The following is a 24,139-nucleotide window of genomic DNA, read 5'->3' on the forward strand; positions in this document are numbered from 1 at the left end:
CTTCCAATCAATGTGGGCAAGCAATCTTCAGGCTGTTGCAAAAGGATGTTTGCAAGCCATTTATCTACTTCAAGGGTCCCAAGTATTCTGTTTGATATTTAGCACTCCTCACATTCCCACTGTCACACAGTATTTGAGTAAAACTTCCAATAATGCACATTTGCATAAGCAGGAGTCAGCACTGCTTATGCTAGATGTTACACATACTTTTGTGTACCCATGCTACACAAATCATAGAATTAATTTTACTTTTGTGCTAGTGGGAAGGTTATGGGAGCCAATGGCTTCAGAAATGACAACATCCTTTGGTTAAATCCCACTGTAGGATTGTTGAAAAATAATTATTCAAGAAAATATTCAAGAAAGTAAGATAGAAAGGACAATCCTGAGATTGATCTTCAGTTAAGAGAGGCTTTCTTAGTAATTCATTTACATTTTAAGCAGATACTGAAGCATACAAGCAGCTGAATAAAAGAGTTAGGGACTGCTGTGATATCTTTCTGTCCCTTACACATTATATTAACAAAGCCGGTAAGAGCACACCACAGGCTATAACTTCAAGCACACCACTGTGACTACCATCCCTGTCCTAGTGTCCTCTTTTATTGTCACTTTTTACTTATGTTATGTTTATACAAACTACTGCTATCCTATACACGTTTGACAAATAAATAATAAGTGAGTGAGTGAATAAATAAATAAATAAACAAACAAACAAAAACATTTCTGAAGTAAGGTAATCAAGATATAAAATTTACAGAAAACTAGTCACCCTGCTTAGAAATCCTTTTAAACCATTTCATCAGGCTAGACATCAAGATTTTAGTTAGAATGTAACTTATGTAAGGGATACTTTATCCCTAACAAAAGTTTCAATGAGCAAAATTGTATGAAAACATATATATGGTATGTTTGCAAAGGGCTGGGTGCTTAGGCTATCTGTCCCATGCAATCAATCGCTTCTAAATGCAAACATAATTGTTGAAGGTCCAAGTTTAACTGAAGACATTTCCAGTTTTCGTTTGTATACAGTCTAAAACTGAGAGGGGTCATATTAGGTCATCCAAATTCGGGGAAAGCTTCCAAATTCAATCAGCCATTCACGAGAAATTCCGAATTACGTAACGACTCCTACACATTTTAGGCTCCGAAAAGGAAATCAACACCACGGCTATCCCTTAAAGGGAAATAACAATAATAAATAAATAAAAATATTATTATTGTTATTAACAACAACAATAATAAAGCGCAAGGCAGGGCGGCTACAATCTCTGAGCGGGTCTTTTTCAGAGAAAAAAAAAACCAAAGTTCGGTTCTCCACACGAAGAACTTTCTGGCCTCGAAACCGTAGCCGCCAATTCGGGGCCGGGGAATTTTTAGCCCGCCCTCCCCTCGGCCACCTCCATTGCCCCTCCCCAAACACCACTCCGGGCCGACCCAGCGCGCGAGTTCCCGGGCATCCCGTGACGCGTGCGCTCTCGCTGAGCCTCCCCGACTCCTCCCTCCGCGACTCGTTTCCCCCGCCGGCGTCCTTCGCCGCTCTTCGGGCGGTAGGTAGTAGCCGTTCTACTCGCTTGCTGTTTTGTGAGACGGTGGCCCGGCTTTCCTGGGCTCACGTGAGGGGCCGGTGGGTAGGTCTGGGGGGACCGGTTCTCTTTCTGGCTGGGAAAGCGGCTCGCCTTCGCCTTTCGCTCGCCTCTCTTCCTTCTTTTCAAGCCCCTAGTGTCGCCAATGAGCAGCACTTCTTCAGAAAGGACTTCCTGCGAGAACGCAGCCGGCTGGGACGGTAGCTTGAAAAAGAGAGAGAAAGAGTGCCGGGCTGGGGTTGCTTTTGGGTTTTGCAAGCAAAACGAGAACGGGCAGCCGGTTGACAATTATTATTAAGTATTACGTAGCTAGTAAATAAAAGTGGGTAGGAAAGCACGCGAAAGGGGTATCCTTCCCCAGATTTGCTGGAGGCGGCGTCCGCGATTGACTTTGCGTGGAAGCGGAGTTTCTGGTAGGCATCCCCAGTCCGAATTGGGTGCTTGTTCCCCATCCTGGTTTGAAGGCAAAGCGCAGGCCTTAGGGCCGCAGGTCGGTTTCGGTATTGAACCCAGCCTTATTGGGATGAGGCTAGTAGAGAGATGGGTTTGTTTTGTTTTTTTCCTCGAATATGGTGCCAGATTTTGCAAGCCTAGATTTGTTTATCCAGGAACGAATCCCACTGAAGTCCATGGGAATTTGACTTCTAGAGTGCTAGGGAAGCGCTGCACTAAAAAAACCCCCCAAACACACACACACAAAGTATGTTGTGTAGAATTGCCAACGAATCCAAAATACTCTGCACAAAAAAATAAAGGGAACACTTAAAAAACAGAATATAACTTCAAGTAAATCAAACTTCTGTGAAATCAAACTGTCCACTTAGGAAGCAAGACTGATTGACAATCAGTGATTGACAATGCAGTTGTGCAAATGGAATAGTTGTGCAAATGAAATATTCCATGAGAATATTTCATTCAGATCTAGGATGTGTTATTTGAGTGTTCTCTTTATTTTTTTTTGAACAGTTTAGTTTGTGTTTTGTCAAAAATAGGATGTGGGGGAGAGAGGAAGAGAAGGAGAAAACTTCCTTTGTTAGTTAAACCTCTTAATAAAATTCTCAGGCCCTTTACTACAGGAATTAAAAGGTGACATTCATGATTAAATTCCCTGGGGTATTAAATTGGTCAGTGGGTGTTGATCAGCTGAACTACATTTGAAGAATATATATTGCTTCTAAAGGTATTTTCAAGGGAGAGTTTTAAGTTTTAAGGGCTCCGTAGCAGAAATTACTACTCATCTCCCCCTCCCCTTACAAATATATATATTATTCAGTTTGGATTGAGGTAGAATGACTTAGTAAATGGCTGGAGAAGTGCCTAGCATTGCTTGAAATTGCTTCTGTTTAGAGTAAGTAAGAAAGGAGGCCAGTATTTTGCTGACTTCTGGCTCATTAACACTAGAATTTACCCAGTCCTGCCTTTCTTTTGTCTGAGCTAATTGAACTATTAGCTAAAACAAATTTTGGAGAGATTAATTATTACCCCAACAAGTGCTGACAGATACCAGTCTTGTTGGAAGAAACAAATAATAGATGACATGGTTCACTGTAGTAGATTTGCCTCCCACACCCCCAGTAATGCTATTTAATTTAAACCTGGAAAGAAGTCAAGCAGAAAATTTTAGGTTTTGTTTTACCAAAACAAACTCAAAACCATTTTTCATTTCTGCTACAATATTAACAGAACTCAGTTTTACAATCCTCCAGTATTTGTATCTTTTATTGGTTTTGTCTCACAGAAGGACCTTTATATGAACACATTTGGGTGCTCTTAACTGAATGGTCCTGATAGAAAGATACAATGGTATTCCTTATGAAAAGCTTTGGTGTCTCTGCTCAGACTTTGAAATTGAGACAGTAGCACACCTGCTTCTGAAATACCATATCTATCATTTTTGGAGGGCAGAGTTAATCTCCCTCTAATTACAACTATCCAGGCTGCTCTCATATGACAGTTACATGCTATATGCAACTACAGAATTGGGAGATGTATAAAATGATTGCTGATGTTTTTACCATCATATCCATTAGAAGTTTCTGGACTTGATTTGTATACCGGAGGCATGAATAATGTTTTCTTTTTGAAATTGGATGGAATATAATTTATTTTTCACTTCTGTTTGGTGTATAACCATATATTTTAATAAAGTTTCTCTGTCTCTAAAAGTCCGTATTAATAATCAAATTCTTTTAGATTGTAGAACATTCTGAAATGTGTTCTGAGAGTTGTTTTTCAGCACATCAAGTTCAAACAAAACCTCCTTCTCTCTCTCTCTCTCTCTCACACACACACACACTCCCTCTCTCTCTCCTCCTCTCCCCCTCTCCCTCTCCCTGTACAGAAGAGAGTTTGGTTTAATTCAGTGAAAATGAATGGGTTTTTAAAAAAATAAACTTATTGAACATACTACAGGGAAAATGGATAGTGTCTTCAAGGGAAATGTTATCATAATATCTAACCTTTCTAAGAAAACCCAGGATTCTTTAATATTGATTTCATATATCTCCCCCCCCCCCTCACACACACTGGTCTTAAGTGTAGAGGTTGTTATTAAGACATGTGCTGCTTGCATCAGTTACAATTATTTTAAAATTAAAAACAAAAGGAAATAACTACCGTGGAACAGTTTTCTGGTAACGTTTCAAGCACAATGCAAAGGCTTAGGGACCATTGTATGGAGAACCACCTAGTTTAAGAATTAAAAGGTGCAAATAGAGATGTTGGTGAAAAAATGTCTAGAAAAAATTATTTGTACTTTAATTTACATTTTTATAACACCTTAAAAAGAAGCTTTCAGTCTTAAAAGTGCAAATATTATGTCAGTAATTCTGCTATGTGACATTATTCTGTTGGATAGACTTTTTCAGTGTTTCTGCATCCAGTATATTTGAATTTCTGGCTTGACTTTAACAAGGAGCTGTAGAAATGTATTTCTGTTGTTACCATTCTTTGCAACATGTTTTTTATATCTTATATCCTCCACGGTGTTTTCACATTTAAAGTTACTTCAGATCTCAATAATACTATTGAGAAAAAAGTTATAGCTAATAAAATATACTCACATTTTCATTTTACTCAATGCTGACATTCAGTCTTAGCTTCTTCTTGAATAAATGGATAATAAGGAATTATCTTTATGGGTTTTAAAATGTGCTTTTAAAAAATTGTCATTTCATGCCGCTGCTGGCAGAATGTTCTTATTGTTTGAACAGAACTCTCAAAACCTTCTCCAAAAGATTCAGATGCCCATTTGGTAACAAGACTGGCAGGATAAAAACATTGTCACTGCCTTTTTTTCTTATTTGGGAAAAATATTTCCTCTTACTGCTTCCAATGGGAAGGAATATATTTGGACCAACTGTCAAGCTAATCTAAATGTTTAATGCCTTTGGGGGTTCTGGAAGTAGGAGAAATTGAAGAAATCCTGCTCCTCTGGGAACCTATCCACATGATTTAAATCTGGGCAAATCTGTAGTATATACTTAACCTTTTATTATTTTATAGTCACGTGCCTCAGGAAAAATTGCATGCAAATCTACAATCCTACATACACTTAGAATTATATCATTGGCAGTACTAACTCACCCTTCTGGGATTTGCACAAGGAGGTTTACAGATTATCCTGGATTTACCTCAGAAAGTTTGTTAAGCAGAATTACATGTCTGCTTATTTTTGAGAGGATGTCATGTATTTATGAATAAGAATGAATAGACCAATTCTTATTTCTAGTATGTTTACAAGGCTTCTCTAGCAATATAAATGTTCTCCGGAACCTTTTCTCTCATTAATCTACACTCAGTACTCTATAATAATGACAAAGTAAAAACAATTTTAGAAACGTCTGTAAATTTATTAAGAAGAAAAAAAAATGGAAATACAGTGATACCTCATCTTACGAACTTAATTGGTTCCGGGACAAGGTTTGTAAGGTGAAAAGTTTGTAAGACAAAACAATGTTTCCCATAGGAATCAATGGAAAAGCGATTAATGCATGCAAGCCCCAAACTCACCCCTTTTGCCAGCCGAAGTGCCCATTGGGAAACCCCACCTCCGGACTTCCATGTTTTTGTGATGCTGCAGGGGAATCCTAGCAGGGCAAAAACGGGTGCTTCACTGGCAACGGAAGTCCAGAAGTGGGGTTTCCCATGGAGGGGAGCCTCAGGGGAATCCCAGCAGTGCAAAAATGGGCACTTCGCTGGCAACAGAAGTCTAGAGGCGGTGGCAGTGGCAGTGGCTTGGGTTTGTAAGGTGAAAATAGTTTGGAAGAAGAGGCAAAAAAATCTTAAACCTCAGGTTTGTATCTCGAAAAGTTTGTATGATGAGGGGTTTGTAAGATGAGTTATCACTGTACCACATTGGCATAAATATTCAGGCCCTTTGCAACAACACTTGAAATTTAGCTCAGGTGAATCCCATTTTTCTCTTGATAGTTGCTGACATGTTTCTACACCTTGATTGGAGTCAACCTACGGTAAATTAACTTGAACATGATTTAGAAAGAGACAACCTCTCTATAGAAGACCTCACAACTGACAATGCATTGCATATTGTAGCGAAGCAAAAGCTATGAGGTTAAAAGGAAATGCCTGCAGAGCTTAAGACAGGATTAGTCCAAGACACAGATATGGGGAAGGCTACAATTAAATTTATGCTGCATTGAGAACAGAGTGGCCTCCATAATTCTCAAATGGAAGAAATTTGGCACAATCAGGACTCTTCTACAAGCTGGTCATCCAGTCAAACTGAGCAATCAGGGAAGACGGTCTTTATTAGTAAGAGAGGTGACCAAGAACTCGATAGTCACTCTGACTGAGTTCCAGAATGCCTGTGTGGAGATGGGACAGAATTCTAGAAGGACAACCATCACTGCAGCCTGCCATTGACCTGGGCTTCATGGCAGTGTGGCTAGGCAGAAGCCTCTCCTCAGTGCAAAACACATGAAAGCCTGCTTAGAGTTTGCAAAAAAGCACCTGAAGGTCCTCTCAGACTGTGAGGAACAAGACTCTGTGGTCTAATGAAAACAAAATTGAACTTTTTGGTGTCAACTTTAAACATTATGTCTGGAGGAAACCAGGCACCGCCCATCTCCTGCCCAATATCATCCTAACAATGAAGTGTTGTGGCAGCATCATGCTTTGGGTTGTTTTTCAGCAGCAGGGACTGGGAGACTGGTCAGGGTTGAGGGGAAGCTGAATGGAGCAAATTACATATCCTCAGTGAAAACCTATTCTATAACTCAGAACCTCAGACAGGGCCAAAGTTTCACTTTCCAATATGACAAGGATCCTAAGTACACAACAAAATTGACAAAATTAAGGGAGGGAGGAATACTTTCTGAATGCATTTTATTTATTTTACAAATAAATATAAAACTCTGGGCCGTTCACAGCAAATGGACATAAAATACAAATAAAACATAGTAAAAAACAGTACAAAACAATTTAAAATCCACGATGAACACCCAAACAGCTAAAAAAAACCCATGCATATCATTCCTGGTCAGATCTTGATGGTGTGCCATTAACTCAACCACAGGCCTGTTGGAAAAGCCAGAACATTATGGTTTTTCAGAAGGCCAGTAGAGTGAGGTCAGTCCGGATCTTGGAAGGTAGATGATTCCAAAGAACCGGAGCAGCCACAAAGTGGGCCCTCCCCCATGGGCCGGCCAGCCGACACTGTTTACCTGACGGGACCCAGAGAAGGCCAACCCTGTGGCCTCTTATCGGTTGCTGGGAGCTATGTGGTAGGAGGCGGTCTTGAAGATAGTTTGTCCCTAAGCCATGTAGGGCTTTAAATGTAATAACCAACACCTTGAATTGGGTCCCGAGACCAATTGGAAGCTAGTTCAGACCATGGAGAATTGGTACAGAATTGGTACCACAGTGCACCCACAACAGCTCACGTGGCTGCTTTCTGGATCAGCTGCAGTCTCAGAATGCTCTTCAAGGGTAGCCCCATGTAGAATGCATTGCAATAATCCAAGCGTGAGGTGATAAGTGCATGAATGACCATGAGAAGAGCCTCTTGATCCAGGTATGGTTGTAATTGGTGCACTAGATGAACCTGTGCAAAGGTCCTCCTGGCCACAGCTCTCAGGTGATGATCTAATCCTAGCTGTGGATCTAGGAGGACACCCAAACTGAGAACCTGTTCTGAGTGCGGTAATTCCACACGCCTCCTGAACCAAAGATGGACAATTGCTGTAATTTTTCAGTGCCCATAGCCATTCGGTCTTGTCAGGGTTAAGTCTGAGCCTGTTAACTGTATGTATGTTGTAATATTGTATGTATAGCACAATGTTGGTTTCATCATTGTGATAAATGTCTTGGATCCTTCAGATGTCTCTGTAGTTCCAAAAAGATTATGTAGATGAAATTGTGAGCCACCAGCTTTCATCTGTAGAAAATAAAATGAAATGAAAAGGGCACAGATATTTAAATGCAAACTTGGGCTAAAGGTTACATGCAAAATAAGATCAATTGATGTTTCTTTGGCTGACTGAACGTGCTCTTCCTGTATGTAAATACATTAACTTCACTATTTTTTCTGTGGTTTCTTCTTTTATCAGTACTACGATTATAATCTTTTGCTCATTAACCCTGTAAAGTGTTTCAGAAAAATGCAAATAAAAATCTGTTTTCATTGTATTCTGTTTTAATGCAGGTTATTCAAAAGGATTGTGATTTGAAATAATGGATGAACAATCACAGGGTCTGCCAGGTCCTCCTGTGTCTCAGTTTCAACCACAGGTAAAGTAATCTAGATAACCTAGTACAAGCAGGTAGTCAGAAATACATTAATATTAAAAGAACTGTTATCATATAGACTAAAAGGTAGTTTGAATGCCAATGATATCATCTATTCCAGAATCTGTTTCTGATTCCCTTTTCTGGAATTAGTGGAAACATGAATGGGAAACATGGACAGGAATGAAATGGGGTAATGAAGAACACTAAAAAAAATAATAATAAGAAGAAAGGAAAGAAAGGAAAGAAAAACTGAAGCCTTAAAAATTGTAATTCATCTAATACAGATATCCCTGAAAAGATTATATAACTAAAACTGATCATAAAAAAAGTATAACTTTTGATATATTTCTATTTTTTGAAACCAAATTTAAATAATTCTCCTGAAACTAGCAATCATCTGTTCTGTTCGGGTCGTATGTGACCCGAAGCCAAGTTTGAGTCCCTGTAAAAAATTTTCCCTGCATATCTGAAACTTGAAATTTCATGTAGGTTCATCATTTCAGGGGTTCTCTCTATGAGAATTTTTTTTGGGGGGTGGGGGGCTTAGTTTTTGCTGGGCAAAAAAAGTTACAAATCTTATGTTCCTGGGTCACCCTGACCCGGACCGAAAACTCTTCATTTGCAGTGCTTATGTTTGGTCTTTTTGAAAGCTTTTTTCACTTGGAAAGTAGTCTGAACATTTCTGCACACAATGATATGAAAATTGAAATGAAAAAAGTAAATCTTATTGGTTTATTTTGCGGATATAATGCACGCCCCCCCCGTTTTTGTGAAAATTTTTTCAATTTATGGATAGTTTTGCTTGCAAAATGCATTCTATTTTACTAAAGTTGGTGTGGGATTGGTAGCTTGAACATTTCTGAATATAAGAAAAATATAAAGGAACTGAAAAAAATGATTCTTATTGGTTTTTTAACATCAGAAATAAGGCCTCCCCCCCCCCCTTGGCTGCTTGCAACCATTTTCACTTTTTATTTTTTTATGCTCCAAATCCGAAATATTCTTTAAAATCTTAGGCATTCATTTACTCAATTTAACAATGCTGATCATCAAAAAATATTTTTGGGGTGGTGGCTAATTGTTTTCTGGGCAAAAAAAAATCATAACTTTGAATCTGTTTCTGTTCGTATGTGACCGGACCAAAAATATTTTTTTTAGGTACTTGAATTTGATCTTTTTGAAAACTTTTTCAACTGGAAAACTAGTTTGAACATTCATGAACATAATGATATGAAAATTGAACTGGAAAAATTGAGACTTATATTTTTATTTTGATCAAAAAGCCCCTCCCCCCATCCTTTTTTAATTTCGTGTCAATTTCTATTTTTTAAGGCTACAAATCCCTAAGGAATTTTCCCCCAAAAGGTTTGATATACTAAATTGAACATTTCTGAATATAAGAAAAATATAAATGAACTGAAAAAAATGGTTCTTATTGGTTTATTTTTGCCACAAAAGGGCCACCCCCCTCGGCCTTGCTGTGTGCCATTATTGTCACTGTTTATACATATTTGTCTAGAAATATTTGGAATATCCTTTTGAAAATCAACCACATTGTAGCCAGAGAACTAATTTTATGAAACAAATCCATTTTACTAAAAAAAAGTATGTAAGTTTGAAATTAACAGCATAATGTTTATATAAATTGAAATAATTGAGGCATACTTTATGTGCAAAATAAACCAATATGCATCAATTTTTCCAGTTCAATTTTCATATCATTATGTTCAGAAATGTTCAAGCTACCAATCCCACACCAACTTTAGTAAAATAGAATGTATTTTGCTAGCAAAACTATCCATAAAGTGAAGACTATTTAAAAAAAACGGGGGGGCGTGCATTTCATCAACAAAATAAACCAATATGCATCAATTTTTCCAGTTCAATTTTCATATCATTATGTTCAGAAATGTTCAAGCTACCAATCCCATACCAACTTTAGTAAAATAGAATGCATTTTGCAAGCAAAACTATCCATAAATTGAAAAAAATTTCACAAAAACAGGGGGGGCGTGCATTATATCCGCAAAATAAACCAATAAGATTTACTTTTTTCATTTCAATTTTCATATCATTGTGTGCAGAAATGTTCAGACTACTTTCCAAGTGAAAAAAGCTTTCAAAAAGACCAAACATAAGCACTGCAAATGAAGAGTTTTCGGTCCGGGTCAGGGTGACCCGGGAACATAAGATTTGTTACTTTTCTTAAACAGAACAGCAGGGTTAAAAGAAGTGACACAGATTTTACATTTTCAAGATGTATATACTTACCTTAAAATCAAATCTGATGCTATATTCTTTTATTTTTTATTTTGGATGAAAATGTAAGTTGCAATTGCAATTAATTTCTTTGGCTGTAGTGGCTTTATCTATACTCGAGTTCCAGCAAGATGGTTCTCAGCAAGAGAGGAACATTCTGTAAATATATCACAGTTGTCCAAGGCCATTAAGGCCATTAAGGGAGGTGAGGTTGTTGAGAGCTGCCCAGATTTGGGTTTAAATTAGTGTTAAGTTTATTTGGAAGGACAGTAGGAAAAACAGTCAGTTGGGAAAATACACAAGTCCCTGATAACTTTACATTATAATAGACTTTCTATCTGTTGGTGACAATTCATTCTTGCCTGCAGTAAAGATTCTCAGCTAGCTGAGCATTGATGAGTATTCTACCAAATTAAGCTGAGAAATTGTAGTGAAATTACACACCCGGAGATTGATGATTTTCAGATCAATCTGCTGCCCTGTTTAGGGTGACCCGCTCTCTTCTAAATCAGGGGAGAGTTGGGCAGCCCTTGCAGGGCAGTGCCAAGGACTTTAATGCATTTTTCGCTGATAAAATCACTAAGATGGACCTTGACTCCAATTGGACTGCAGTGTTGGCTGACCACCTGTCTGGGAGGAGTTTGACCTGGTGACACCTGATGAAGTGGACAAGGCCATTGGAGCTGTGAGTTCCGCCACCTGTTTACTGGATTCGTGTCCTTCTGGTTGGTTTCGGCCAGCAGGGAGGTGACACGCAGCTAGGTCCAGGAGATTGTCAATGCTTCTTTGAGGATGGGGGTCCTTCCCGGCTCCCTACAAGGAAGCACTTGTGCACCCCCTCCTCAAGAAGCTTTCCCTGGACCCAGACATACTTAATAATACCATCCAGTCTCCCGACTTCCCTTTATGGGGAAGGTTGTCGAGAAGGTGATGGTGCTCCAGCTCCAGCGGTCCTTGGAAGAAGCCGATTATCTAGGCCCTCGGGAGTCAGGATTCAGGCCCGGCTACAGCATGGAAACTGCTTTGGTCACGCTGATGGATGATCTCTGGCGGGCCTGGGACAGGAGTTTATCCTCTGTTCTGGTGCTTCTTGACCTCAGCGGCTTTCAATACCATCGACCATGGTATCCTTGTGTGTTGGCTGGATGGGTTGGGAGTGGGGGTCACTGTTCTTCAGTGGTTCTCCTACCTCTCTGGCCGATTGCAGTCAGTGTTAGTGGGGGGTCAGAGGTTGACCTCAAGGTTTCTCCCTTGTGGGGTGCCTCAGAGGTCAGTCCTCTCCCCCCTACTATTTAATATCTACATGAAATCACTGGGTAAGGACATTCAAGGGCATGGGGTGATGTGTCATCAGTACGCTGATGACACCCAGCTGTACATTTCCACCCCATGTCCAGTTGGCAAAGCAGTGGAAGTGATGTGCCGGTGCCTGGAGGCTGTTAGGGCCTGACAAGATGGAGTGGCTGTGGGTTTTGCCTCCAAGGACAATTCCATTAGTCCGTCCATTACCCTGTAGTGGGGATTATTGACCCCTTCGGAGAGGGTTCGCAACTTGGGTATTCTCCTCGATCCACAGCTAACATTGGAACACCATCTCTCGGCTGTGGCAAGGAGGGCATTTGCCCAGGTTCGCCTGGTGCACCAGTTGCAGCCCTATTTGGACAGGGAGTCTCTGCTCATGGTCACTCATGCCCTCATCACCTTGAGGTTCGCCTTTTCCGGGTCCCGTCTACTAAACAATGTCATCTGGTGGGACCTAGGGGAAGAGCCTTCTCTGTGGTGGCCCTGGCCCTCTGGAATCAACTCCCCCTGGAGATTCGAACTGCCCCCACCCTCCTCCCCTTCCGCAAGATGTTGAAGACCCATTTATGTCACCAGGCATGGGGGGATTGATGCCCCCCTTCTGACTAGTAGGACTTGAGTGTGGTGCGATTGTGTAGCTTGCCTGTTTTTTAATTATAGTGGGTTTCTTAACTTTGTCTTTTAACATTAGATTTGTATTGCATTGCTATTGTTGTTGTGAGCTGCTCCAAGTCTTCGGAGAGGGGGGGCATACTAATCTAAATAATAATAACAATAACAATAACAGTAATAATAATAATAATAATAATAATAATAATAATAATAATAATAATAATAATAAATATCTGTAAAGCTAACAGTTTATCCCTGGAAGAACCAGGTTATGGAGAAAGGGGATTTTTGCTATAATGGTGTTTTGCTATAAAACATTAAAACATTAAATCACAATTTATACAACCCAATCTTATTCTTTGTGTATCCTCTCTATTTCAGTTTTAATTTTTTTAAGGAAAAATCCTTCAACATATTCCTATAGCTATACCTAGTGTCTATTGCTTATCTATTAAAGTGGATAGGAATACATTTTGTTACTTGCAATAAAATGTGTATTTTTTAATCAAAAGTATTTTTATTTCTAGTGATAAGTTCCCATGTTAGTATTCATCCAAGCCCCAGAATAGCTTCTAACCTTCATGATTATTGTGTTTTGAGAAGAATAGAAATGCGCAAATGGGTTAAAGTTGTTCAACGTAATGTCAAAAAAAATATTTTTTTTTTACCTTCAGGTTGTGCTTCCAAGTGAGAGTATTTCTGCCAGCACCCTACCCTCATGAAAATATTATTTATTTTTTTAACAATCTTAGCTTCAAGAGTATATCTTCTGTTTTGAACAGGACAATTCTTTAAAGTGCTTCAGGACTGGGGAAGATAAATGCAATGATAGAAAAAGTAGCTTAATATACAGTTGCAATCAGTCTCTGGAAGGGGAGAGTGTGATTAAACTTCTGCATGTGATGATATGGCCTTGTGGCTTTTGCTGCAGAGCAAAATGCTAAATCATAAATTTGAAGCTTGTCCTTGCTTTCTGATTTGTGACAGGCTTTGCGTCAGACAGATGTTGGCACCTTAGCTGACTGAAAAAAGACCTGTATCGTGCTTGAATAATACCAGAGATAAAAATAAAGAATATAAAGAATGAGAGCAGCAAAAATAGTGTAATGAGGAGAAAGGCAGTGTGCAAGGTGATTTTTAGATAATGTGCTAATATAACTGGTATCCCTTCAGTGTTTTTTTTCATAGTCCCAAGGGAAACTCTTTTCCATTGTCCTAGAGGAGAAAATGTACTATGTTAGGTCCCCAGAACATTAAGCCAGTACAAAATAGTGCAGCTATAAATAATTGAAAGTAATAGTTAACAAAGCAAAGTTGTTCTTGGATTTTGGAAATCATTAGCAAGAATGTGCTTCTTTTTCTCTCTTTGCAAGCATCATTTTCAAAGATTCATAAAAGTGTTTGGCCATGCTATTGTTGAGGAATGGTCCGCCATTGTGGTGGAATGCAACCATTTAATTAAAATGTTGAAATCTGGTCTATAGCTGCAGTTCTTTAGTAAGGAGTCGAAAGGCTGTTGACAGGCACCAAATTCAACAAAGTAGTCGAATTTGGACTGAAAATGCATTTTATATAGTGGTTATGTTCCTCTCTATAAGTAGAGTGTGAAAATGTGTGCTGCTTGTTATGCGGTGGATGCTTGTTTGATTACACTTTGGATGGCATTTTGCAAAGTTTTTGTCTCTTTTGTGGCCATTGTGTACAGTGCCAAGCAAATCATACTGTATTCTGACAAAGGAAAGGAGGAAAGAATTGATGTCAAAAAAGGCACGGAGAATGAGAGTCTGTTCTTGTATTTGTCATCTCACAAACTATGGATTTATTTTGAACACAGGAATGAGTTAAAATAGGTCATTTTAGTTCAGTACATGAATTTCTGCTTTATTTGGGGGGGAAAAATCAAAATCCTCTTGTTAGATACTATAGAACATCCTGCCATTTTTTTAAAAAAAAAGCCTGATTGCAATGCAGTCTAATCGTTGCTGTATAATATGTTCTCTGACCAACTGATGGCCCTATTATTATCCATGAGTTTATTCCTTTTCCAAATTCCTTTATGTGTGGGAGGGAGTCCCCCTATATAGTTGGAGATGTGCAGCTATGTTGCTTCTCATGTCAGGTCTCTGTGTCTGAATTGTATGACAGAACAAGGGAGCAGATGAGACAAGCTGTCAGTCAGCCACACTGCCCTTTGAAGGAAGACCACTGGGGTTGGGTGGGCAGAGAAGATGCTGCAAATGGGCTGTGAAGTTTACATACAGTGCCCACTGTTAAACAGATTACCTCTAATGAAGTGTCTAATGCTCAGGCTATCTCAGTCTAATTCTCAGTGGCAGTTCATCTCAACTGCCAAAAAAACCCCACCACCCTCTGGCCCTCTCTCGCCACTCTGGCCGCCAAACACAGAGAGGTGCCCGGTCTTAATAAAGCCAGACAGTGTGTGATCTGACATGCAAATGTAGGTCATTGCATATGTAAATGTGTGATTACAAACCTGCATGCCAAAACACATTAGGGAGACTTTGCTCTCAGCATGCGGCTGTCACACTGCCTTAGTAGTTCATGCTAATGTTTGTCAAGTTGCTGCGCAGACAGAGGATGCAATTCGCTATTCCAATTTTGAAATATATGCTGGTTAAACAACCACAGAAATGCTCCAAACTTAATGAAGCTACATCCCGTTTCTCTGTAGCATTTGAATAATAAGAGATAGCTCCACAACTTTGAATGTTTTTTTTCTCTCTAACTGCTAAGGCTGAACTCACTAAACCTGCAGAGACACTTGGAATATATTTTTTTCCTGAATTGGTACATTGCTATTCCTATCAAAGCAGCTCCATGTTTGGACTGTGCTTCATCTGGTGAATACTTTTGATTGTGGCGCTAAGCAACTGATGAATCAAAGGTCTAAGTTGATTTTTAGTAGCCGTTGAAATTTTATTAAAGGGAGTATTTTTGTTCCCAAATCATTTTGAATTGGCACACTTTTTAAAAAAAAGCAATATAAACTCTAGAAATGAGAAAATTGTTGTTCTCCTCCAGATCTTTGTTGTTATTTCAGTTTGGCCTATTTTATTTAGTGGAGAAATCTGTAAAACTTCAATGTACAAACATTATACAGTATAACAGAACAGAGTACACTACCTTACTGATTCTCCTACCTTGTATATATAAAATGTCATCTATGTATTAATCAAGTGTGTGTCTGTTTAAATAGTAGATTAAAAGGACATCAATAATGGAAATGGAGGGAAACTAGATTCTAATGTTGTGCTTATCTTCTTGATCTTGTTTAAAGCAGTACAGTGAGAATGACTACATTGATCTGTTTTGTAATGTTTTCACAGATTTTAGTTCAGTACATATTCTTCCATATATTTATATAAGTAATGAGTTAAAGTTTTAGTTTTTCTCTTGAGTAATGAAACACTATGCTGAGTTTTATGTCTCCTTCATATTTTCTTCTTCTGCTGTAGTAGTCCAAAGGAATCTTGTCTTCTGAATATAAGACTTATATGAACATAGATGAACATAGAATATATGTATGTTTTCCTCTCAATTTACATGTTTGTGTGTATGTATGTGTATAATACACATACTGTACATCTAAGCCAGACCCATGTCTGGCATCCTCAGATATTTAGAAGCTCAGTTTCCACTAAGCCCATCCAACATGGCAGCATGAAGACCCAGATTATGGGGACAATATGCTGGCTCTGTTAAAAAGTGCTATTGCTAACATGTTGTAAGCCGCCCTGAGTCTAAGGAGAAGGGCGGCATTAAAATAAAATAAATAAGCAAAGAATGCTAACTGAAAAGATCAAGAGGCATCTTCACCTTCCATGTTGTTCTTACGTGTGATGATACATTTTCATCAAATCAAAAAGTTAGATATGTCTTTAGAGGCATTTAATCAAACCCCTTGCTTAGTGCAGGAACCACTAGAATAATTTTTAAAATATGATGGCATAGCTTTGGTTTAAAGACCTCCAATTAATGAGAATATACTACTTCATATGGCACCTTTTTGTATTGGCTAACATTTTTTTTGCCAAATAATTGAGTAGCCTTATAACATAAATATGCTGAAAGCGACTGACTTGAGGTTACCTAGTGAACTCCACAATTGATTTGGAACTTGTACACCCTTTCCCTGCTTCCCTGTTCAAAACCGTAATCCTGGGCTCTCAGGACTTTGAAGACCAAAGCTAATTTCTTAAATTGTAACGGGAAGTCTGTTTTAAGTATCAAACCTTCCATTGTTGACACAGACGTGTTTATCAGTTTTAAAAAGATAGCTGAAATTGTAGCTCTTTAAGTAGGAAATTACTGACACTTAGAATTCATTTTTAAAATTAGATATATTACCTCAAGTTTGCATAATATTCCCATTTCTCAAGGGAGCATTTCAAACTCAGAACAAGCAATGCTTAGTGTTTTTCAAGTACCCACTTCAGGATAGCTGCCAATAAAGAGTATTTCCTTGTTCCTGCCACTACATTCAAGTTTATCTTTTCATGAATATCTCCTCCCACATTTATTTTTCTGGAGTTAATATTCAGAATACCTGGCTGAATTGAAGGTGAAAGAAAGTTTATTTAATTGTTTGTTTTTGTTTCTTGGACTGCAGAAAGCCTTACGACCTGACATGGGCTACAATACTTTAGCCAATTTTCGGATAGAGAAGAAGATTGGCCGTGGACAGTTTAGTGAAGTCTACAGAGCAACATGCTTGTTGGATGGTGTGCCAGTAGCTTTAAAAAAAGTGCAGGTAAGCATCTTTAGGAAATGACAAACATCTCTGTCAATTCTGATTTGGTTGCTTAAATATTATTTCATGTACAAATTTAATTATTTTTTTCCAAACCTTATCACTTAGACTCAGTTCTGATTGAAGAACTACAAATGCTTCATAAACAGTAAAGAAATAAATTCATTTTAGGTTGCTGAAACAGTGTTGTGATAAATCATAAAACGATTATTAGCAAAGACTTTTCATTTTTAAGAAGCACTTAGGTTCTCAGCCTTAAATATGTTCCCATCTAACATTCATCAAATTTTTATAATGGAATTAACTAAAATTGCAGCGTACTATGGAACTTTTCCAACTTTTATATGGCTTTTTTTTGCAGCTGCCACACAAAAAAAGATACAGCTGCTTTAAAAGCTATGTCTGTGCTCCTGCTTGTTCAAAGCAAGAATCTGAAGCATTAGAGATGCCTAGAAATTATATCTCAACTCAACATCATGTACACCTGTTGTGAGAAATTCTACCTGCAATGAAAACATTTTATTACTCCTGTGTTCATTGTGGGGCAGGAGATGTCTAGTAAACTTGCTTTAATTTGCAGGTGCAGACTAAAGCAAATGAGGCAAGATTTGTTGAGAATCAATCTTAAGGTTGCTATAGCAGGTTCTTGCACTACCAAATATGTAGATAAATATGTCAGGAATTAAGCCTTTTCCCTAGATAAGAAGATTGAGTGGATATATAGATTAAGAGGGAAAACAAAAGTACAATCTCCCTTTCCACCTCCCCTTTCCAACTTTTAGGTTGCCTTTTTCACCCTTTCTACATAGTATTTACAAAGTATTGTCAGTATTTCTTTGGTTTTTTTTATATTAATTTTTTTCTAAGCCCTATGTGCTGTCATGTAACATATCATAATAGAATTTTGATAGGATTGTTATATAGCTTAATATCACTGTTTTTATAGGTCAGTTTATTTAACAAAGACTATTCACTTCTTAAATGGAATTGTTATCCCAATGCTCCTCAGGAAGTCTGTAGATCAATAGAGCGTTCTTAAGGCTGAATTCTTAATCATTTTGGGGTAGGTCATGTTTCAAAGTCTCTTTCTCCACTCCCTTCTTTTTAAAAAGTTGTCTAACCAAGTTAAATAAACCCTATTATTGAGATGTAACAGAAAATGGTGAAGAGGAGAAAGCAGGGTACAATAGTGTAACCATCCCATAAATGAGTCAAAAAGAGAACTGCCAAAGTAAACTCAGTGTTGTATGTTTGCTAAACTATTTTTAAGTTTAGGAGCTTAGCAGGATTGCCCAGTAACAGCAACAACAGAATTGCCCAGTAACAGCAACAACAACAATAAAAAGTTTTAAGATGTGTTACTCTCTGTACACTGTTTCAGTTTTTAGTATGCTTGGGAACTTCCCAGGAACTTCGCCAGAAACTGCCTTGTATATACCCTAGGAAATTTAGTGTTTTCTTCCATTTACTTCGACGTTTTTCTTAGAAGGTGAAAACTAAGAGTTGCTTTTATCCTGGAGCAAGAATAATTATTATTTTTACATTGTCAGAGAATTGCCTCTTGAGTATTGCAATGATCTTAAGAAAGATAATCATAATTTCATAAAGTTATGGCAACTATATTACGGTTTTGTATTTCTAGAAATTCCAAGGTGTTTGCTACATCATTTTACATTCCTATTAGATTGTGCCACCTTCCTTAAAAAAACCCTAATTAACATTGTTTAATTTTAATACTTACATTGTTAAAGATTGGATTGTAACTTATACATTCTAATAAAAAGGCCATTGCTCTTTGAAATTAAGTACCTGTGACTAATTGCTTCCATCTAAGATGTTTCCAAAAGATCTATCTATAGATTAATTGATGTATATTCTATGTCTTCAAATGTTGAGATTTAAATTAGCTCATTGGATTAAAAGAAATAAATTCTGTATTTGAAAACCAACTTGATGATGTATTTTAGCCTCTTTAGCCTCTTAGCTACAGCACAATGTGTTGCTTCTTTGTCTAACTAATTTGCTAAATACCTAATGTATAAATATCAAGGATTCATCTTTTCATTCCCTGAAATAATGCCATGTTACTTTGCAATGTGAAGCTCCTAGATATCTTGTGTGGCTATTGTCCTCATATGTTCACCCTCATTTTTTTTAAAATAGAGACATTGCCAATTAACTTCTGTTATGCTCTTCCCTCCGTGCATTAGATTGTTTGGATGCTAATGCTGTCTGTATTTTATGCAGATACTAAAATTTGGAAATATCTACCTAATGTTATTATGAATATGCACTGGTGAAATGGATATCTGATTTGCCTCTAATTGGTCAATATATTTGTTTTCATTTTAAAAAATATGAAGGTCATTCAGTAGCTCTAGCAGCATTTTCTTTGGAGTTTGCTGTTAAGAGCCTTGCATGGTAAAATATACACAAAAACTATCTCGAACAGGAAAATATCTGTATATAGTTTTATTATTTATTACATAGAATGCAGTATTGCAGGCTAATTCTGTTAAATTCTCACCAACTCAATTGGACTCAGCTTCCCATGCTTCTGAGGTCAGTAAAATGAGAACTGAGGCTGTTGGGGAAAATATTCTGATTCTGTAAACTCCTTAGAATGGGCTGTAAAGCATTAAGAAGCAGTATATAAATCTAAGTGCTATTGCTACTTTATTTATTTTGAATTGCTTGAATTATATATTCTGGTTATTTCTTATTAAGACCTTTTAAGATGTCAAAGTAAGCACATTTAAATAGTGGGTAGCCTCTACTAGAGCTGAGACTGTAGTTGTTAACATTCACAACATAACTAGGATTTCTGTAGCAGCCTTAAATTGTGGAAGTTCATGTTAAATAAATTAATAGTAACCGCTAATTAAAAGTTTGAAACTTTTCAGAATAACGAAAAACATTGTTTCAAATCCTGAGAGACCTCATTTGCAATTCATGTTAAAGTAGAACTACCATATGTAGGTTATAAAAATCCAAATTGACTACTAAATGACAATAAACGTATACAGAAAATTATTTTTGTAGCAGTCTAGAGTACGGTAGTTGTCAGGATTTTTGGATCTCAAATAGTGTAACCCTTAGGCCTTTTAAAATTATGAATTGATTAAATGATCAAACACAATTTTTAGATTTTTTTAGTTTTTTCATTTAAAAAAAAATCAACTAATCAGTATTAAACTGAAAAAGGGAGAAATAAAGCTTACAATTTAAAAAAGAGATAGATGCTTATCTGATTAAAAATTTATCTATCTTTATATTGGACCATTATTGAAAGAATCTAGGTGTTGATAATTGTCCTTCTCAGCCCAATAATTGCACCTGTCTAGTAATATTTCTTTGTACTGTAATTGCTACTTTTTCTACTGTATTTGTAATACGGTAATAGGTAAATAAAAGCTATATTGAAACTATATATGTAACTGGGCTAGGTTTAGATCCAATTAAAATTTATATCCTGCAAAACACTAGACTCCAAATTAAACATATAATCTAATAACTCAAAATTCCCACTTTTAAACTATATATTTGTTTAATTATGCATTGTACAGAGGGAGATATCTGCTGTTCATCCAATAAGACAAGATTATCACAGAACCCAAAATAAATCCCCTCTCAGCTCTCTTTACTTTTCACTGCAAAAGTATTTCACTCTGACTAAGCCATTCCTCAAAATATTTTTTTCCTTTTTCTGAGTCTTTATTTGCTCCGGAAGCAGAACAGCAACGCAGAAACAAGAGCTGGAATTTAAGTTGGGTCACTTTATTTAAATTAATGTAACTTTAAATGTTGTAAACAAGTGAAACAAAAGGTCCTGCAGAGGCCAATCAAACGAATGGGGCGGAAATAGCGTAAAAAACATTCCTTGGCAACTATGGGGCATAACTCCTTGCTGAACCAGGTGAAGGTAGCCACCTTAACCTGGATCCAAGCTACACCCTTAAAGCGTGTGGGAGGAGCTCACTCTCCAATCCCCTTCCGGAAATTGGATTAGATGAGTCCATGGGCATCCCCTGTCCAATCCCCGAGATTGTGCAAACCTATAGTTCCTAGTGAGAGGCAGCCCATCATCTTTGGAAAGATGCCCAAAAGGAGAACATGTAGTTGCTACCACTGCCCATTTCTGCCTCTAACCTGCCAACCCTAGTGACCAGGGGGAAAGCCAAATTGACCAAATATATGGCGAAAATAGCGCCTCACCCCCTAACCAGTCCATCCTTAATACTAGTGTGGAATAGGTGAAAAAACGGCTGCTACCCATGGGTGAGACTGCAAAAATTTTATATTTGGCCCTGAGGTGACCCCGTTAGGCACACTATAAGATAGAGGAGGGCAGGCGGGTGTTCGCTTCAGGATGGCCGGGCCAAAAAGGAGGAAGTCCCGGGACGCTGCCCCTTTTATAGGGTGCACCCAGGACTTCCCTCGATGCCCAGAAAAAGCTGACGATCTTGCCCGTCGGTGTGATCAGGGGCCGGCTACGCATGCACAAAAGTTGCATTTCCCAGCTCCAGGCGCAATCTTCGTCCAACGGTAAGAACCGCTGGCCATGCATTTCCTCTAGCTCATTAACTATTTTTTCCAAACAAACCTATATTAAATTAGTTTTTCACTCTGAATCGCTTCAGGAATCTAATAAGAATTAACTTTCTATATTTCACAAATTCCTGTGATCACATTATCTAGTGCCCAAGGATGTTATTATTAAAGTTTTATGGGCGTAGGTATTGTTATTTGACACTGGAGAGATAATGAAACAAATATTCAAGCATTAGATTTTCATCCTTTGCCTCCTTCATAGTTTTCAGAAAGTTTTAAGTCTGGCTTTTAAGTTTTAAATCTGGCTCCTCAGAGAGGGGCGGCATACAAATCCAATTAAATAAATAAACTGATGCAGAAAATTGTAACAAAGGATACTTATTTTAAAGTTGTCAAGATTAACTTCAAAGTATTTGAAACTCCTTTATAGCTGATGAAGAGGCAAGAAAAATGAATGCATTGGGCTGGTCAGTAGGTTGGGATAGTTAGAATCTCTGGTGAAACTAAGAATATAATCTTATTAAAAATGTTTAATGGGATCTTCTACAGTTAATCAACTTCTCTCAAAATAGTAATCTGACCTTTGGAATTATTCCAATTTAATTTAATCGGTCCAAGTTGTTATGTGTTGCTTGGACAAACCTGAAACAAATTTTTTTGCTCAAAATTCTTTTCATTTCCACATGTCCAATGTGATCATTTTAGCTTTATTATTCAGTTTACTATTGCTAACATGCACCCATTTCTTACTTCTATCACATAGTACCCTCCTTTAAAGCTGATCAGTCAAAAATATTGAAAATAGCATAAGGGAAACAACAATTTGAATATGGTTTCAGTTTTTGAAAAATAATATTTTAAAAAATGTTTATGCTGGGTTTTTGAAAAATAATATTCTTCTGCTTTTCAGTTTTTATGAGTATTTCTTAATGCATAAGACACAGTATATTGGTATTAGTCATCACTTGGTTACATTCTTCAAACAGTCTGTTTACTTTGTTCAAAATCCTAATATCCTAGCAACTTAACACATCGTAAGTTCTTCAACAGAAATTGGAGTGTTCTCTATGTGTGTGCTTTGGAGGCTAAACAAATTGCATTTAAGCACATGAAAGTAATTCATCTATTTTTCATCGTCAAAAATAAAGCCATGGTGGCTTGGAGATTAATTATAATTAAAAATGATTTGTGGTTTTACCAAAAATAATACTTCTCCCTCCCCAGTTGCTTGTAGTATAACAGTATAAGCATTCATTTGTGCTTTTAATCACTTCTAAATAGCTTTTACCCATGTTTGCTTTGGAACTGATTTGTATTAGGTATCCTAAAGGATGAGGAAGTTTCTCCAACTTTATGTAAAGAAACTCAGCCACAGAAATAAGAGCTCTCAGGTTCACAAAGCTGGAATCCAGTAAGACATTGAAGCTGCTGGAAAAAGTCAAAAGTGACCTGAAAGCAATGAAGAGGGCAAGTCCAGAGGCCAGAGCGATAGCCTAAAGTCATAATTGAAGTGACAGGCTGAATATAGTCATTCTGCAACCTCTAGAGAAGACACTGGGAAATAGATCCTCAGGAGAAGTTTCAAACCTTTCTTGCACCCCAGGCTGCTCAGCTGAGGCATAAAACTCCCATGCATGCAGCAAAGACAAGGTAACCCCATTATTTTCTGACAGTTCTGCTGTTATGAGGCAGATGAAAGTGATGAGTAGACAAGATTTAAACCCCCACAAAGTGGTTCTTGCTCTGCTGCTGAAGTTTCGCTAGGCCAGTGATTCCGAGCTTTTCATATAAGCCCTTCCAAGGGTCCCATTAAGATACAAATAAAACATTTTAATGAGAAGAATATATATATTTATAAAGGAATATTGCATTTTAATTTATTAAATACAGGAAGGTTTTAGAAGAGATGCAATACAGGTAACCCTTGACCACAATTGAGCCCAAAATTTATGTTGCTACGTGGGAAATTGGTTAAGTGAGTTTTTCCCCATTGTACCACTTTTCTTCCCATAATTGTTAGGTGAATTGCTGTAGTTGTTAAATTAGTAACACTGTTAAATGAATCTGGCTTTCCCCTTGACTTTGCTTCTCATGAGCCGGGACACTGCAATTGTCATAAATATGAACCAGCTGTCAAGTAGCCAATGTAAATTACATGACCATGAGGATCCTGCAATGGTCATAAGTGTGAAAAACGTTTTTTACAGTTTACAGAATCAGCATATTGCCTTCAATAATCTGGGTCCTCATCTTACCCAACCTTGGAAAGCTGGAAGGTTGAGTAATCCTTGAATTGGCCAGGATCAAA

The 24,139-nt window shown here is 37.6% G+C and overlaps 1 protein-coding gene across 5 annotated transcripts in view; it reads left to right on the top strand.

Annotated features, from left to right (window-relative positions):
• Positions 1-1,454: 1,454 nt before the first annotated feature.
• The window catches only part of NEK7 (NIMA related kinase 7), a 78,110-nt gene continuing 55,425 nt past the window's right edge, over positions 1,455-24,139 (top strand). The window contains exons 1-3 of one of the 5 annotated variants that reach the window (XM_070746383.1): positions 1,455-1,550; positions 8,251-8,336; positions 17,140-17,280. In XM_070746383.1, coding sequence (XP_070602484.1) covers positions 8,280-8,336; positions 17,140-17,280 — 198 coding nt within the window. In that variant the 5' untranslated portion in view covers positions 1,455-1,550; positions 8,251-8,279. Of the gene's footprint in view, positions 2,000-8,250; positions 8,337-17,139; positions 17,281-24,139 lie in introns of all 5 variants that reach the window. The other 4 variants (XM_070746387.1, XM_070746384.1, XM_070746385.1 and 1 more) reach the window with 4 other exon arrangements.

Source organism: Erythrolamprus reginae, chromosome 3 (assembly GCF_031021105.1).
Source record: "Erythrolamprus reginae isolate rEryReg1 chromosome 3, rEryReg1.hap1, whole genome shotgun sequence".
NCBI lineage: Eukaryota > Metazoa > Chordata > Lepidosauria > Squamata > Dipsadidae > Erythrolamprus > Erythrolamprus reginae.